Source organism: Pogona vitticeps, chromosome 3 (assembly GCF_051106095.1).
Source record: "Pogona vitticeps strain Pit_001003342236 chromosome 3, PviZW2.1, whole genome shotgun sequence".
NCBI lineage: Eukaryota > Metazoa > Chordata > Lepidosauria > Squamata > Agamidae > Pogona > Pogona vitticeps.
The window spans coordinates 56,872,145-56,888,855 of record NC_135785.1 but is presented as its reverse complement, the minus strand read 5'-3'; the positions used below and the strand labels follow the sequence as shown (position 1 = coordinate 56,888,855).

The following is a 16,711-nucleotide window of genomic DNA, read 5'->3' as shown; positions in this document are numbered from 1 at the left end:
TGGTCTCTCTAGAATTTGGCAAACTAAATCCACACTTGACATGTACACAACAAAGAGAGAGATCATCTTTGTGAGTCCTGTAGTGCTCATGCAGCCTAAGATTATATCCCAGCAAAGCCCAATCCATTGCACCTGTATCTGAGGAGGTTTTGTTTCATCTATAGGTGGAAATGCTAGAATGAATACCTCCTCTTCCTCCTACAAGCAAGCCACTGCTCCTTCCTCTACTGTCCCCAAATCACCTGGCTCCACCTTTGAACGAAAAATCTATGGCACCCGCCATGCAACATATGAAGGTATCACAGTATCAAGGAAAAATGAAATTTGGATTATATTGACTGATCACTCTGTCATAAGAGCCTGTCCATGTATAACTGCCCTTCCTAAAAGTTTGGACACATTTCTTCCTCTGATGGCTTCTTGAATCCTGTAGACCAAAAATTAAAGATATCTGCTGTGGTACTTATTCCTGATCTTTTTACCATTTGCATTAGGACATGATACTATTCCATCTAACATAACACTCCAGCAGTGGCAGTTAATTATTTCCTCATTTATTTAGTAGACTAATCAATAGAGCTTCTACTCCTATCTTTCAGACACTGTTTAATCTAAAAATAAAGCACCAGATTATCCTTATTGCCCTTTTGAGATCAGTTGCTGTGCTGATATTGAATATTGAGCTGCTTTGTTGCAATATGAAACAACATGCAGTAAAGTTTTCCAGTGAAATATTCTCTTTCTCTTGCAGGGAGTTCCAGTGCAAATTCTTCACCAGAATTTCCAAGAAAAGATTTTGGTACTGTTCTATTATTAATAGTAATGTGAAACTCACCTTACAGAAATGAACATATTAAATGCTTTACAGACAAGGAATTTAGCATTCATGGGTTCAATAATCCTCACATTCTTCCTCTATACAAATAACATTTATTTGCATACATTTTTAATTGTCACAATTTATTGTGTTGGAGAGTCTTTTATTAAAAGTAAATAGATTTTTTTTCCAATAGTAATAATTTAGTAGATAAGAAATGCATATGTCATGTGTTTGGGCATGCACCAAGTCTGGTCAAATTATTTTGACATCTGAGGCAGCAAATCTCATAAGTGATAGATTTTAAAAATACAACAATAAATTAAATAAGTAAAATTTTGCTTTCACTTCATGACACCAAAATTTAGCTGCCTCTCTCTGTCTATTGGTATGGTTGGTCCTGCTCCCGTGCTTGAAATCTCATAGCAAATCCAACAGCCATCTAGAACTGTAGTTCTAGAATTTCCATTTGTAGTTGTGCAACATCAGTGGAAGAACCTTGCAAATCAGGCCCTAGAAATTTGCACAGAGCAGGAGGGGATAGAGAGTTTAATAGACAGAAGTCTAATTCTGTAACTCAACTTGTAATGCTTTCTCAGCCCCAGTATGTTCTTATATCTTCTCTACAATGTGAAAGTCTGAAAATGTGCACAGAAAAAAAATACAATGTCATTCAGTATCTGGGTGGGTGGGTGTCCATCACAACCACATGCATTTCTGGAGCTGCTGTTCAGGATGTCATAGGCATTGGACAGTGTTGAATGAATTATCATTCACAGAAAATATCATGGGCAGCAGTATTTTTAGAAAACTTTTCCCACATTGCTGCCAATGGGAGAGGAAGGAAGGTACACATAATTGAGGGAACACAATTGTGACTGAAACAATCTTATTGAAGTGACATTAATTGTCATTTTGCTTAGCAACATAGCTTTGTAGAACAAATGTCATCATTATTACGGTAATTGGCAACTGCAATATGATGGCAAAAAAATATACAGCCTCTCTAACAATTGCATAACAGAACATGCCACTGAATCACATTCCATTTTGGAGCATCAAATTAGGAATTACTACAAACTGGATTTGCATCCTTCAGTTTCCTTAGGTAAGAGGAAATTCTTGAATATTTCATACTTTCTTGGGAGGCTGCAATAACTCAAAAAAGTCACAACACCATGCAGCTTGTGGTTCATCACTTGTAATCATAAACAAATATAATGATTTGATTGTCTCTGTGAGAATGGTGAGAGATTTCCAGTATGTTGCATTACTTTTAAACCTCAAAAACCCATTTATATTGTACTAAGACACAATCTTACTTGATTTTTATTTCTAGAGTTAATTTTTTTTAAAGCCAACATTAAGGGTTGTAGTCAATTTTCTGGAGACCTTGGTGGCACAATAAAAATGATCCTTTGTTCCAAATTAAACATCTACCACTTGAATTTAATATTTCTGTTCCTTTCCACAGGTTCATCTGCTACTAGAGGGCGAAGCCAAACCCGAGGTGAGATATAATATATCCATTTTGCAGAGATTAATTTAGTAATGCTCAAAGAACATGAGCATGCCAGGCGGGTTTTTCTTTTCCTTTCTCTTTCATCTGCAGACTACATGCCATGTCATCATGAGCTGCTCTTGAAAGCTTCCTCAGTTTTATCTAGGAAGTAGGTATTTGTGTTGCTACATCTTGCTGTTGATCAAACTCACGGGCAGAACCACTATAAGTACCTGAAACTAGAGACAAAACACTGGAGATTTGTGGCCCAATCTGCTTTCCATTTATTTTTTTAAAAAGCAGCCATAAGGTTTCTCGTATTCATTCATTCATTCATTCATTCATTCATTCATTCATTCATTCATTCCCTTTATATCTTCTCATACCTCCAGTCATCTCACATAGAACACCTGGGTCTCCTCTTCCTCCCACTTCTTCCAACAATCAGGAAAAGGAAAGAAGAACAAAGTTGGTGTGTAAAAAGAAATTAAGGATGACAGACCCTGTTCTTGATGTTCACAAAAGGGTACTAAACAAAACAAAACAAAACAAAAAGGTGGTGGGTGCGACCCATTCTTACCGCTGCGTTCTTGACAAAACAGAATATTATGTTCTGTGGTTCACGTGCTTCCATTAAGATCAAACAATAGTAGGGCTTCTTTTGTGGGCTTGTTTTTGGTAAAAAAAATATGTACAGTATATAACTTTATTCATTCATTCATTCATTCATTCATTCATTCATTCATTCATTCATTCATTCATTCATTCATTGCTTATATATCAGTCATTACGGAAGCCTGTTATACCTATTCAGTCCCATGTAATCCAGGACGGTGATGAGTTGGATAAATCATATGTGTTCATTACATCACAGTCCAGAAGATACACTGATGCAGTTTTATTATCACTCCCCCCCCTCATTAAGAGGACTAGGAATTTAAGTATGGCACACTTTTATATAGGTTGCATCACTGATGCAGGAAAATCATTTACAAACAAACACTGGCTCTACGGCTTGGAAACGGGGATGAGCACCGCGCCCTAGAGTCGGACATGACTGGACTAAATGTCAAGGGGAATCTTTACCTAAAGCAAATGACAAAACTGTACTCCTTTCAATTCTGGTGAGCCTGACAAAGCACATTTTAAACAAAGGCACCAGACAACTGTGATACAACTTCTAAAGTTCAGGTACTTCAGGTTACCAATACATGGTCCACTTTACAATGAGTCTTTTCTTTCTGTTTGCCTTTCACAGAGAGTGAAATCCGAGTGAGGCTTCAAAGTGCTTCTCCATCAACCAGGTGTAAGTGTTGTTGCTGCTTTTTGTGGACTGAAACAAAGGTGGCCGACTCTCTTTAATAATCTATAACTTGAAACAATGACCTTCTCCATAGTGGTAGGGTTTTTCCCCCCATGATGTCATAGACTCTTTGCCTAATCAGTGGGACATTAACTGCAGGGAAAAGCTCAGCACTATATTGGTGAAAGCAAGAGCAAAGGTCATTATCACACACCTGCTAAATTACAACTGATGTGGTCTTGGAGGAGGAGTCCTGGTTCCAGATGCAACATTTATGAATCAATTGTAATGCCTTATTCACAAAATGTTAGAGTGGTGTGGACATTGTCATCTTTTATCCTCCCAGGTTTTCCTATCAATTCTCCCATCTTTTTTTTTCTTTTCATGTATATTTGTTAGTGAGGGGATGGAAGATCTGTAATATGTGTGTTGATTGCTAGGGGGCAACCATCCGAATAAAAAATGAAGCAGAATACAATAAGCCCTTATTTATCTCCAGCCACATCTATTGGCCTAAATCCAATTGGTAGTTCTAGTTAGAGTAAACCCACTGAATCATTTGCTAAGTGGAAAATTAACACTTAGGTAAATCCCACTGATTTGGTATTAACTATATGGCTTCTCTCTACTATATGGCTTCTTGTTCAACTAGCAGTTGATTTTACTGTTATTTTAAAGATACAGTCAGCATGCCACTTCTAACTGAAATAATTTTATTGTTTCCTTTAACTTGTTCTGCTTTTAGATATGGTTTACACAAATTTGAAATTAGTGTTTGGACCTACATCTCCCATGCCCCTTCTCTCCTTCTCCTCCAGGGACAGAATTAGATGATGTCAAGCGACTGCTGCGGGGAAGTCGATCAGCTAGTGCCAGCCCAACACGATCCCCATCAGGCACGCTCCCTATACCTAAGAAAGCTGTTGTGGAAACCAAGATGGTGACAGAAAGCAGTCAGTCAGGTATAGCCTGCAAGCAGAAAGTCTGCAAAAGTGGGGTGATGGTTCCATGAGCTCATTAAAACATGAGCAGTGGGTTCACATATGCACATACAGGTGCAGAAAAAGAGTTCAAAACATGGGGAAATGAGACTGTATCCAAGAGATTGCAACTAAGTCTGTGCATAAAAAATCCACTCATCTTCACCTATTGCTCTTTTTCAACAATGTACTGTAATTTTGGCAGTGTAATTATTGGATAGTTAGGACTTAAGAAATCCTTGGCCATGTACTGCAAATTATGAACCGATCCCAATCTCCTTTCCATGTATTCTTGCATTAAAACCTGGTTCTAAACCACATTCTCCCAATAACTCCAGGATTTATCGAGATTTAATATTTTTTGTCATGTCATTTCACTAACAAGGGGAGAAGCTTTGCCCAATAATTATATACTGTTTTTAAATCTAATTTTGGGGTCAAACCAAATAATGCAGTTAGTACACCATTAGAATTAGAAATTCCGTAAGAGATAGATGACATACTTATCCCATGAGCATGCCTTGATCTGCATTTTGCAAATCATTTTTACTTTTCTGTGTGATAGAGTTTTCTGAGTGGTTACTTAGAGCCAAGCATGGCTTCATGTACAAGTCTAATTGCCCCTGTATGGTGCTTTGAAGGAACTGCAGGACTGGAGGGCAAATGTCACAATAGCCATAAATACTATATATTTCTCTAAATGTGTCATTTCACTGTTGGATGTCCTTCTTTGATCTCCCTCCAGTGTCAGGGACATATGATACCACCATCTTGAATGCTGCCCTCCCATCGTACATGTGGTCCTCCACCCTGCCTGCAGGGTCTTCTCTTGGCGGCTATCACAATAACATGGCCCAAAGCTCTTCTTTGATCAACACAGCTGCCCATTCAACTGGATCAGGTACATCAGCCTTACTGTTTTCTGTCTGCATTCATTCATGTCTGCAGAATGCTTTTTCTCAAAATTATGAACTGATTTATTATGGTGGCATGGTTGATACAATAAATTATAAGGCTATGGAGGAAGGATAAGAATTGAAAATATTGTGTACAATAATAATTTTTCAGTTAACACCTGAACTTGCCTTGATTCTTGGGGTCTTGTTAGGAAAGAAATTTTCGCCAGGACAAACTGCATGAATGGCTGTTTGATTTTTCTGTATATTAAACCTATGCCCAGATTTTTCCCCCTCAAAATATGGCATTCATGGACAATTCCAGCCTTTTCTGGAGTCTGCAATTAATGGTGTTTCAGAGAGGAGAGCGCATTTCTTTCTATTGTACAACTCAATGCACTCATTAAAGTCATCCATTTTCCTCTTACGAAACATTGTCTTCCCATTAATAACCTCTTTGCCTTGAATTACAACTGAATAACTGCAAAAGAACATTTGTGAACTAACAAAATTGGGGGAAAAAACTGGTTCTAATTTCAGGGTAGAAGGTGGCAGGGGGTGGATGAGAATTACAAAATGTAATGATTTTTAAGGGCTCCTTTCAGCCTGTTTACTGCATCCTTTCCAAGGAGCATCTCTTTAGTGGATACATACTTTTAACTCCTCAGTCGACTACAAGAAAATTGAATGGAGTATTCTTATATTTTCTCCCTACTTTCCCTTACAGTGTTTGGAGTCCCGAATAACCTGGCCCCCAGTTGCCCTACTCTGAACACTGGTCTCAGCACTTCTTCCACAGGTATGTTCTCTCCCATCTTACCATTTCAACTCGGTGAAAGAGTGATGCAAGGTTCTTCTCCTTTTCCCTCCTGTTGGTGATCTCCAAGTGTGTATGCCTATAAAAGTTATTTATAAAAGTTCCAGTGGTATTCTTTAAGATCTTCTCTGCTGCAGATGCAGATATCCGGGTTCAAAGCATGGTCTGAAACTCTAGTTAACCTGAAAGAAAACCATTGTTTCTTTAAAACAGTCCACTGAGAATAAGCACTTCAGAACAGTGGAAGGGGGATCTGCTCTACAACAGAAGGTGTCAGTTGGGGAGAATTCATGTTCTATATTATGAGCCAGTTAATAAACCACCCTTAGCCAGAACTGTATTTGTGGAAATTTTGCATCCCTAAACCTTTGAATCTCCAACATAAATCTTAAGAAAATCTGCCAGTTGTAAGACTTGATTCCACTGTGAGAGGTTACAGAATTTGTGCACTTCTGAGAAGATATATGGAAGTTAATATGAGATATATAGCACAACACCTCATCAGAGTCTGCACTGCTGGGAGTTCATTATTTGGAGATGACTAATTGCAGACTTTCCATCCCAGTGGGAGAATCATTAAAGCCGTGTTTGGCTGCAACTGCAATGGCAAGCTGGATTGGAACAATTTGGCTTTGCTGATGCTTGATTTGAAGCCTATTTTATGCTTACGTTCAGGTTAGATTATTACACAGAGACTGCAGATTATTTCGGTGCCAGTGTCCATACTGGCTCCTCAAACTGATGGAGTCTACGGCACCCCCTTCCTTTGATCCTGCCTTCTGCGAGTCTTCACCTCTCCTTTTATAGTTCATTGTAAAGCTGGTGGACTGTTTAAAGTGTTGCATGGCACTAGGGGTAGGGGAACAGTTTCCCAAAATTCTCTATAACAAACACATATACACATACCATATAGAAACATACCACTCTTCTGTAATTTATCAGAATTGTCTCTATTTTAGTTCAATTTTGATCTTCTTTTTTGTCCATGATCAAGCACTAAGCTAGTATAATCAAAGTAGTGATAAGGTGATCTAGTACTAAACTCAGTGACTTATTTTAAAATATATATTTAAAAATACTTTGGGGTAACTAGGGAAAAAGATCATGGAGGTGGGTGTCCCCATTGTTCAAAATGTCACATACAGCTTAGTATATTACCAGAATACTAGCCCCAATCACACATACCCATACTTTTAGAGAACAACACAACTGATCACATGAGGAAAAGTTCATTTGCGTTTTTCCTGCTTTTAAAAAAGTAAAAGTCCCCAGCAGCAGAAGATAAAAACTCCATGTCAGGAGTAAAAAGGGTCGGACTGATTCAAAATGGCCTTTGTATCATGTTATCAGTTTTTTAAAAAGTGAATTCATCCATTTTACACCCACAGTAAGTTCCATAGTATTTGACCATGTAGTTGCAACCTTTGTTTGTTTCTTATAATCCTGCATCTCATCCTAGGATAATTTTCTTTACAGTATATGGAGTTCAAAACAACCTAATTCCAAGTACAATTGGTGCTGCCAATGCCACTACAACCTCTACTGGTAAGGGATACTGGAAAAGTTCTAAGATACAAGTCATTTCGGGTGGCGTATATGAGTTGTGTGAATTAAGGCCCTGGCAGAAGAATTTTTAAAATCTGTTCTGTACTCCTTATTGTATAGACTTTGATTAGCTGCCGCTAAGAGTAATCACAGGCAGACATGTTTTGTAGCCAGTTTGAGGCTATGTGTATTCACTAACCTCAGTTGTGACTGGTTGAGGTCATGCATGAAATGCCAGGCTCACATACGGCTGGGAAAGACCACTGTAGGAGGTTTCTAGAAAAGTGATGGTTGCCCGCCTCGATGCTTCCTGTATTTCATTTCACTCTGATCTCATACTGTTCACAATGCTGCTCCCCTCCATATATGTATATTTACCTGTAATTCAACACTTCCTGATGAAATAGACTATAGTCTACGAAGGCTTCTGTTATAGTAAATTGCTCCATTTTCAAAGTACCATCAGATTTCTTTGTGTTAGTCTTTAAGGTGCTACAAGCCTCTTAGCTGATTTTGCTGTAATGAACCTATATGGCTGCCCCTCTGGATATTATTTATTAACAACCAAAGCCTCTTCTTAGAGATGTACCATTTTCCCTTTGTTTTGCTGAGTGCTTCCAATGCTGGGGGAAACAGATACTGTATTAAATCCCTTCCTTTGTTGTCCAGCAGTAGTGCACTGAATAAGTTTTCTCTTTCTCTCCCTTCCCCTTCAATAGGAACCACTTATGGAGTGAAGAAAAATACCATGCAGAGTTCTAGCGTGACCAATACTGGTGTGTCCACCTCCTCTACAGCTGGTAACACCTCATCTACAACAGGTAAGCCTGCAGGAGGAGGAGGAGGTCCACCTCAGAAGAGGAGGTCTCTCTTGGGATCTCTCCTCTAACAGTCCATTAGAAAAGGAGGAAATGTATGCCTTCTTTTGGAAATGCTGCACTTATTTTTCCTGTAGCCAATTCACCACCAGCTTTCACAGAAATTTGAGACCCTAATTGGGATGTCAAATCTGGAAGGTGATCTGCCTCAGAGGGTTTTTCCCACTCCGTTTGGTTTCTGGAGGTACAGACAATTGCCACAACTATTAGAAATGTACAGTGTTTAAAGGAAGAACAGAAGTGCTAAGAGCAACTTTGGGGAGTAGTGCTCGGATCTTTTCATGCATGACATCAGGAAGAGTGTTGGAGCCCCTCCGTCTCAAGATGATTCAAGATACTGGCATTTCAAAAGAAGACGCTTTTGGTGTATTCCAATAAGCACACATGCTGGAAACAAACCAAAACAGAGCCTGCACCAAAAATGTAGAAGCCGCCTGATTCAACTGCGGGCAGGCTCTCAACCAGACCTTTAAGAGAAATATATTAGTTATCTGTAATAGGTATACTTGTAACTAATACATTTATCTAACTGTAATATATATATACCTAATACACTTTTTAAAAAATCCCACACATACTTCTTCAGCCGCTCCACAGAGTCAAAGCAGTTTAAATTTGCCAGTATCTTGGAATGGTTCTTTTTTTCAGCCATTTCAGGATATCGGCAAATTGATAACTAATTGGTGTGGACCAAATAGGTTTCCTGGGGTCTGTATGCCATTGGGGTGCCAGGATCACCCTAAATGGCATACCAGACCCCCTAGCAACACTATTTAGTCACCAACCAGCTGACCAGGGCCTGAAAAGTGAAGATAAGACCAGTCTGAAGGTGGGCTTGTTTGCTCCCGCAAAAATGTCATATGTTCACCATCTTTAGGAGTGAACCAGCTATCCTTCTAGCTCGCGGACCAAACAGTGGGCTAAATGCCTGTGTAATCAGCCTCTTAAATTATGTAAGCAACAAGAAAACTCTACCAAATGTTGTAATCCAGATTGACCACTAGAGGCAGCTGTTATATTTTGGAAATAAAAATAAAACAGCATATAAAGACGTTTGGAGAATTAAGTCATCTTTTCCTCAATGCCTGTTTTGAAGGAACTTTTTCTCAAAGTGGAGTAACCTTTAAGGCATACTATTTTGTTTAATTGCAAAGCCAAACCCAGAGTTTTAAATCCAAACAGATAAACTCCGTAAATCTTTTTTTCTCCTTTTCGCCATCTTGTTTAAAGGCAGGGAACAAGTTCTTACTTGCATCTCTTATATGTACTATAGGGTGTTGCAGGCAATTCCAGAGTTCAGGTTTTCAAGAGCTGTTACTCTTGAAAACAGATGGGGAACTGCCCCATCTGTAATAAGAAGATAGTATCTTAAGCAAGACATTAGGAATAGCACAAACATTAATTCTCTGCTGTTACCCATATGGACTTTTAGCCATGTGTGTTTTGTGATATGGGTGATGCTGTCAATGTTGATAGAAGAGTATGGAATCACTGATGAGGAATACAAAGGGAAGTTTACCAGTCCATTCTGCAGTGAGCTTTTCTAAGTTCTGGCAGGCAAGAGGCAAATTATATAAGAGAAGTATATTTTGGATATAACCACATTTTCCATTTCTGGATAAGAGTTCCAGTTGTTTTATGTTTTGCTTTGTGCTGTGGTGCTTCTGTGCCTTTGACAGCTATGTCAGGAAGAAATCCAACTGAAGGAGTTTTCCCAGCTGGAGTTATATGCTACAGAAAATTTCACCATAGTGTCTTTCTTCCTCTCAAAAAACTGTTTAAGGCACAAAGCAAACTCTATTCTTTTTGCCCAAATATTACATTTGGATAGGCCTAAATTAGTGTCTGGAATGGGCAGAGCAACCCTATACTGCAGTTATACCAGACCTAGATATATGCTGCACTTTTTCACCAAGGGAAAACATAGCAGAAAAAAACGTACAAAAATACCACAAAAGTGCCCATATTGATGGCAAGGCCATTGATGCCTGACAAATTCCTATACATGTCAGAAGAGAGTGAGCCAGGCCATAATGACTCCATCACTGCCAACAAAGCCATTCTGCCAGCATATCTGAGAGATTCCGCTGGTGTATATGTTATGGGAACCTCTCTGGTGTCCTGCCTGCATTACAGGGCTTTGCCCAATCCTATTGCCCAGAAGTGGGCAGCCTCCAGAGATGCTGGGGCTGTACATGCCCACTTCAGACCTTGGAGGGCCAAATCATCACCATCTCCTCTGGTCACTCCCACCAATATATTTTCGTAGACATTCCCTTTTTAAAAAACAATGAAAAAGGTCTCTTTCACCATATAGGATTCAGATTTATTTATTTTTAGTTTAAACACAGGGGTATAGTAGCCCCAGGGTGCTGAGGTCTCTGGGTGTCTGTGTGAATTTCGTTGTATGGGTATACTATGTACAGTATATACTTACTATGACAATAAATTTATTTGATTTGAGGGCCCCTGAAAACGAGGTAAAATTGTACCTCTACTGTAATTCAAGAAAGTGTAAGGGGATTGTTTGAACCAATGTTTACTTTAGAAGGGGGGGGGATTGAGGGGTATGCTGGGAATCAGGGCAGCCTCCAGAGGGTGCTGTGGTCCATATTTAGTTCCATAGGAACTCTTGCTGTAGCCATCAACCCGTTGACTTTTTATATAGGTTTCATCCTAAATTTGGAAATCCAAATGATGAGTTCTCCAGATTTTTGAGGTTGAAAAAAGTTTCTGTCCAAAACTTAAAGATTCCTGGAGTTGTTCTGCATCTAGCATACTGTCCTTGACTCCTTCCTCATCTTCTGCCTTTTCCATACCACCCAGCTGCCAACACCACGACCTCTCAAAATGATGACATCCTGCGCAAGGACTGCAAGTTTCTCCTCCTAGAGAAAGAGAACATCACTCCCAAAAAAGAGATGGAACTGTTAATCATGACTAAGGACAGTGGGAAAGTTTTTAGTGCATCCGGTACTGGTCTCAGTGGAGGTTTGTTTCTTTGCTGTTTCAGATTATTATTGATTCGTTTTATTTATATGCCATATTTCTCCCAACAAGGGACCTAAAGCGGCTCACAACATTAAAATTCACACAATTAAAAACACAATACGTTAAATGTGACTCACACTTACTGATGATTTTGAAACAGTTCAGAAAATAGCACTGTGGAAGTTACTTAAGGCCTCAGTTTATGCCAATCCAAAGTTTAAATGGGAAAATGACATTGCTCCTTCCTTTCCTCATCAGTATTTTCCAGCTGTTTCCATACTGTTGTGGGGACATATGAAATGGCCCTTGTGTGCCCCTGTGTGAGCTATTTCTTTTGTGTTTTATTTGTGTTTGATTAGTCCTATCTCGAGAAGAATCCAGTATTTCTACCTACTAGGACATCTGAACTGTCCGTCGGAGCATTTGTGAGGCTCATGTTGACAGTGTGGTCTACATGGAGCAAAATATCATATGAAACCACTTTTGGTGAACTGCCAAAGCCCTTAAACTGGAAGGGGGCATGTATTCACATAATGATATGGGTGTTGTAGTCTGTGAAATGTTGTATATGCTAACTTATACCTTCTGCCAGCTACTGTAGTTCTGTATATCCATTGCTGTGTTCCACACATGACTGAAACCATTGTTATGTTAGCCATAATGCACAGGCAGCAGAGATGTAACATGAGACATCAACTAGAAGGCTTGTTCCCACAAAGTCAGCTTTTTGAGTATTTCCAATAACAGGCTGATAAATATGCCAGTTTTGCTGTGAGGTGGGAACTAGGATGCATCCAAGTCAATGTAGTTGTGGAAATAGGCCTTCTAGATTGAGTCTCATGTTACATCTCTGCTCCCTGTGCATTACTGCTAAGATAACAATGATGTCAGTCATGGGTGGAATTACCCTATTTCCCCGAAAATAAGACAGGGTCTTATATTAATTTTTGCCCCAAAAAACACATTAGGGCTTATTTTCAGGTGATATTTTATTTTTTGCATGTACAACAACCTACATTTATTCAGATACAGTCATGTCATCTTCTTCTGGTTGCTGTACAATGCTGGAGGGCGGGGTTTCACTTAAGTGGGGATTATTTTGGGGGTAGGACTTATATTATGAGCATCCTGAAAAATCATACTAGGGCTTATTTTCAGGTTAGGACTTATTTTAGGGGAAATAGGGTATATATCACCCCGTTACTTCTCAGGGAGGTTTTAGACCAATCAAATCTTCCACAGCATACTATAGATTATTTCTAAATGGGAAAGCATTGCTTACTTGCATTTTATGTTCAAGTAAAACCAGCATGTAGGAGACAAATATTTCTGGGGCACAGGGTGGTCACCCTATGTATTAACGATGGGATAGCTGACTGGGTAATTCAGTGTGTTAGATATCTGGCTGCAGAGCTAGAAACTGGGAGTTAAATGCCCCACTGTGTTTCCCAGGAAAAAAGCCAGCCTGTGTAGCCTTGAGGAAGCTGTATAATCCCAGGGCACCTTTAGAAGAAGGAAAAGGTAAACCTCTTCTGAGATCTAGATACAGTGAGTTCTGGGATTTGACAGAAATCAAGAGTTCTAACTAGAAAATGCTGGAAAGGTTTGCCATAAATTAGAGTTGGCTTGACAGTGTATGTCTGCATGCACACCCACCCACACAATTTCAGATGAGAATTACTCTACCCAAAACATGGAATTTTACAGAGTCCAGATGTTATATCTCATTTCTAATCATCAGAGCTTTAACCCCACCAATTCTGTCTCTTTTCATATCTCCCCCACACGTCTGTTTAGACAGAATACCTGCACAATGCCTTCTGACTGGTGTTTCTAACGGGCTGACTGGAAGGACTTAACTGACTAGGAATGAGGGAATTGTTGATATTGGAGCTAGGCCAATTTACACAAGCTGTGTGTGAGGTCTACTTTAAACTATAGCAAAATTTATTTTGGTTTGTCCTCTGTAGGCTCTTATGCAGAAGATACCCTTAAAAAAGACAAACAAGCCATGTCTTCCTCTTATGGCGGGGGTTCCTACTTGAAATCAGAAACAAATGGTAAGCTCTTGATGGGGAAAACCAAAGTTCCTTCCTTTGAAATTCTTTTCATATACGTATGCATATAGATGTAACTATGTACATATGTGTATATTATCATGAATAATATGCATTTGACTAGTTCCCAGTAGGATTGTCAATTGAACTTGTCTATAATTTATGGTTTCCTAACCAGAATAGCCACATGTGCAGTCTTCTGCTCCATTACATTCATGCACACCTATTTCACAACAAGGTCATGTCTAGGAAACAATAAAGATTTACCTGTTTCAATTTTTTGAGATGGAAGTAAGATTATGTCCTAAATTAGGCCCCATCAAAGTGTTTATTTTAAAAATCTTTTTAAATTACATTCCTTGAAGCTGTATATAGCTGTTTTGCATCTCATATCCCTCTCGCCCCTTTTTTGTGGCTTTTTTTGTGCCTTTATTTGTAGCATGTGTTCATTTATTTACTTTATTTTCATTCTGCTTTTCTCCCAAAAAGGATCCCAAGTAGCTAAATTTAACTGTGGATTTCAACGACTTCCAGACTTAAGGGTGAAAAATGTGAAGCAATGTCCATGTTTTCTGACCAATAAAGCCACATTGCAACAGTTATTTAATGATTTTTATTTGCCTTAACAGCTGCTGCAATGGCTTAAAATTCATTAACAGAGAGTGTGACTGCTCTATGTGGAAAGGTTGCTATGTATTTGTTCTTTTTTCTTTTGATAGGAGGGTTAAAATCTGTTTCAACAAAGGACAAAGCCACCTATGCAGGTAGATGCACTTCTTTAGATTAAAAACATTAGATTTAAAATATTATTGGGTGATACTGATATACTGTAGTAAGCAATGATGCATAAAAATCAGCTTTAAAAAATAGTCAGTTTGTTCTCTTATGAGCCCCTGTAGTCTTCCAGACTGGGCATTTGACTACTCAACTGGCCCTTTAAGGAAAGGCAAAGAATTTTTTTAAAAATATATATAACTGATATGGAGCATCAGTGATAGTCGACATACAGTCAAAATAGTTTTCCACTTCTTCTGCCCTCTGCCAAGGAGGAGAAATGATTAATTTGTCAATATCCTTAAGCAGCTTGCTTATTAAATCACTTATATTTGCAGGAGTCATTTCTGTGTGAATGGACCATTCCCAAGTGATACACACTAGGTGTCTCCTTACTGCTAGTGTAGTTGTACCCTAACACAGTGGTCCCCAGCCTTGGGCCTCCAGATGTTCTTGCATCCTGCTGACCAGGATTTCTGGGAGTTGAAGTCCAAGAACATCTGGAAGTATTTCTCCTAAGGAGAACAGGATCCCCCCCCCTTTGAAGTATTTAGACAAACTTGGAAGTGTTTCTTACACCCATTGTTTTTACCTTTTTCATCAGTGGACTGACAATTAAAAACCAGTATATCTAGTGCATAGTTCATGATGTGAGGCTGTATATGATACCAACCTTCACCAAATATGAGCTGTTCCGTTTAAACAAACAAACAAAAAAAGATAATATGGAGAGAAAGAGGAATGGAGTGCATTAAAGATTTAGAATGCTAAACCTAGTAGGAAGAAAACTGATGGAAATTAAGGCCACAGGAAAGAAAAATAATTATTCTTGGCTAGTCATCATTAAATGAGATGAAAGTAGAATAAGATGCATATAAGGAAAGATGCCAAATGTAGGAGAAGCTGCAGTTTAATGTTGCTCAGAGAAGTTCTAGAATCACAGTCGCTGCAGTGGTGGCACACATAGAATTATTGCAGCAGTTGGAAGGGATCCCAGAAATCATCTAGTCCGAAACACTGCACAGAGTGGGATCTTCAATACAAGTAGTAACTATTGCACCCCCAACCAATGGCAGTCCATCCTCTGTTTAAATGCATCCAAGGAAAAGCAGTCGATTATCTGAGGGAGACAACATTGGGTGGATTCCAGATAAGATAGTATAACTATCAAACAAATGTACTTAGATATTTGTTTGATTGTCACAGTTTGTTCACGACTTTTATATTGGAAAAAAAATAGTAGTTGTAAAAATCTGGGTAGAATCTATTGGAGCCGTCTTAGCATTATGAACACACCCTAGCCAAAAGCTTTTGCTGTAACACTACATTGTCTGATTCTCACTTGTTCTTGACTTTTTCTGTTATAGAAATCCAAGGTGATGATGGATGTGGAGGGGCAGGTGCTGCTCCAGCTTGGTGTCCCTGTGCCTCCTGTTGTAGCTGGTGGAAGTGGCTCCTGGGATTGCTCCTGGCCTGGCTGCTGCTGCTTGGGCTCTTGTTTGGGCTTATTGCTCTAGGTAAGAGGTTAAAACAGAAGGGATTCAGGGATAGGCACTAGGTTATAGCTTAAGAAAGGGAACGGCTTTGTGCCTTCATAGGAATGTTGGCAGGAATTCCTCTGGAGGACAAAGCTGCATAGGGGTATATTGATATAATTCACATGCATAGCATGCACCAAAACAACATAGAGCACATGATATGCCCATTAATATCATGAATACATTTAAGAATCTGGGAAGAGGAGTAAGTATTACCGCTCAGCTCTTGGATATGTGAGTGAATGTTTTTGGTGCCTCCAGTTGTATTTATTTGTCCTTCTGTTTTTTAGAATTCTTTGTCAGAGCTTGAAATAGATCTTGGTGAAGTTCCCTTTTTTTGACTATGATCCATTGGCTAGCAGCTTTCCTGAGCTGCAAAAAGTTGTCATATGTTCCTCCACTTTCTCTTCCACTCCAGCCGTAACAATGATGGTAGAACCTTCTGTTTTGAATGCCAAGGGCACTTTGTTTCAGACCAGAAGGACAGAAAATTGGCCAATCTAGACTGATTGGTCACCAGTATGTACAGTATTATACAGAATTTTCTGGAGTGGTAAATGTACATTTGCCAATGAATTCTGTTTTCTTCTTTGAAGTTAACTCTAAAATATCTG

The 16,711-nt window shown here is 39.0% G+C and overlaps 1 protein-coding gene across 4 annotated transcripts in view; it reads left to right on the top strand.

Moving 5' to 3' along the window:
• Window positions 1-16,711, top strand: part of COL17A1 (collagen type XVII alpha 1 chain) — an 89,787-nt gene that overhangs the window by 18,421 nt on the left and 54,655 nt on the right. For 3 of the 4 annotated variants that reach the window (XM_072995584.2, XM_072995585.2, XM_072995583.2), the window contains exons 5-17: window positions 165-296; window positions 752-799; window positions 2,292-2,327; window positions 3,577-3,624; window positions 4,440-4,583; window positions 5,347-5,502; window positions 6,225-6,296; window positions 7,791-7,859; window positions 8,579-8,680; window positions 11,564-11,728; window positions 13,699-13,788; window positions 14,505-14,549; window positions 15,927-16,076. In XM_072995584.2, coding sequence (XP_072851685.2) covers window positions 165-296; window positions 752-799; window positions 2,292-2,327; window positions 3,577-3,624; window positions 4,440-4,583; window positions 5,347-5,502; window positions 6,225-6,296; window positions 7,791-7,859; window positions 8,579-8,680; window positions 11,564-11,728; window positions 13,699-13,788; window positions 14,505-14,549; window positions 15,927-16,076 — 1,257 coding nt within the window. The remainder of the gene's footprint in view (window positions 1-164; window positions 297-751; window positions 800-2,291; window positions 2,328-3,576; window positions 3,625-4,439; window positions 4,584-5,346; window positions 5,503-6,224; window positions 6,297-7,790; window positions 7,860-8,578; window positions 8,681-11,563; window positions 11,729-13,698; window positions 13,789-14,504; window positions 14,550-15,926; window positions 16,077-16,711) is intronic. The other variant, XM_072995587.2, reaches the window with a different exon arrangement.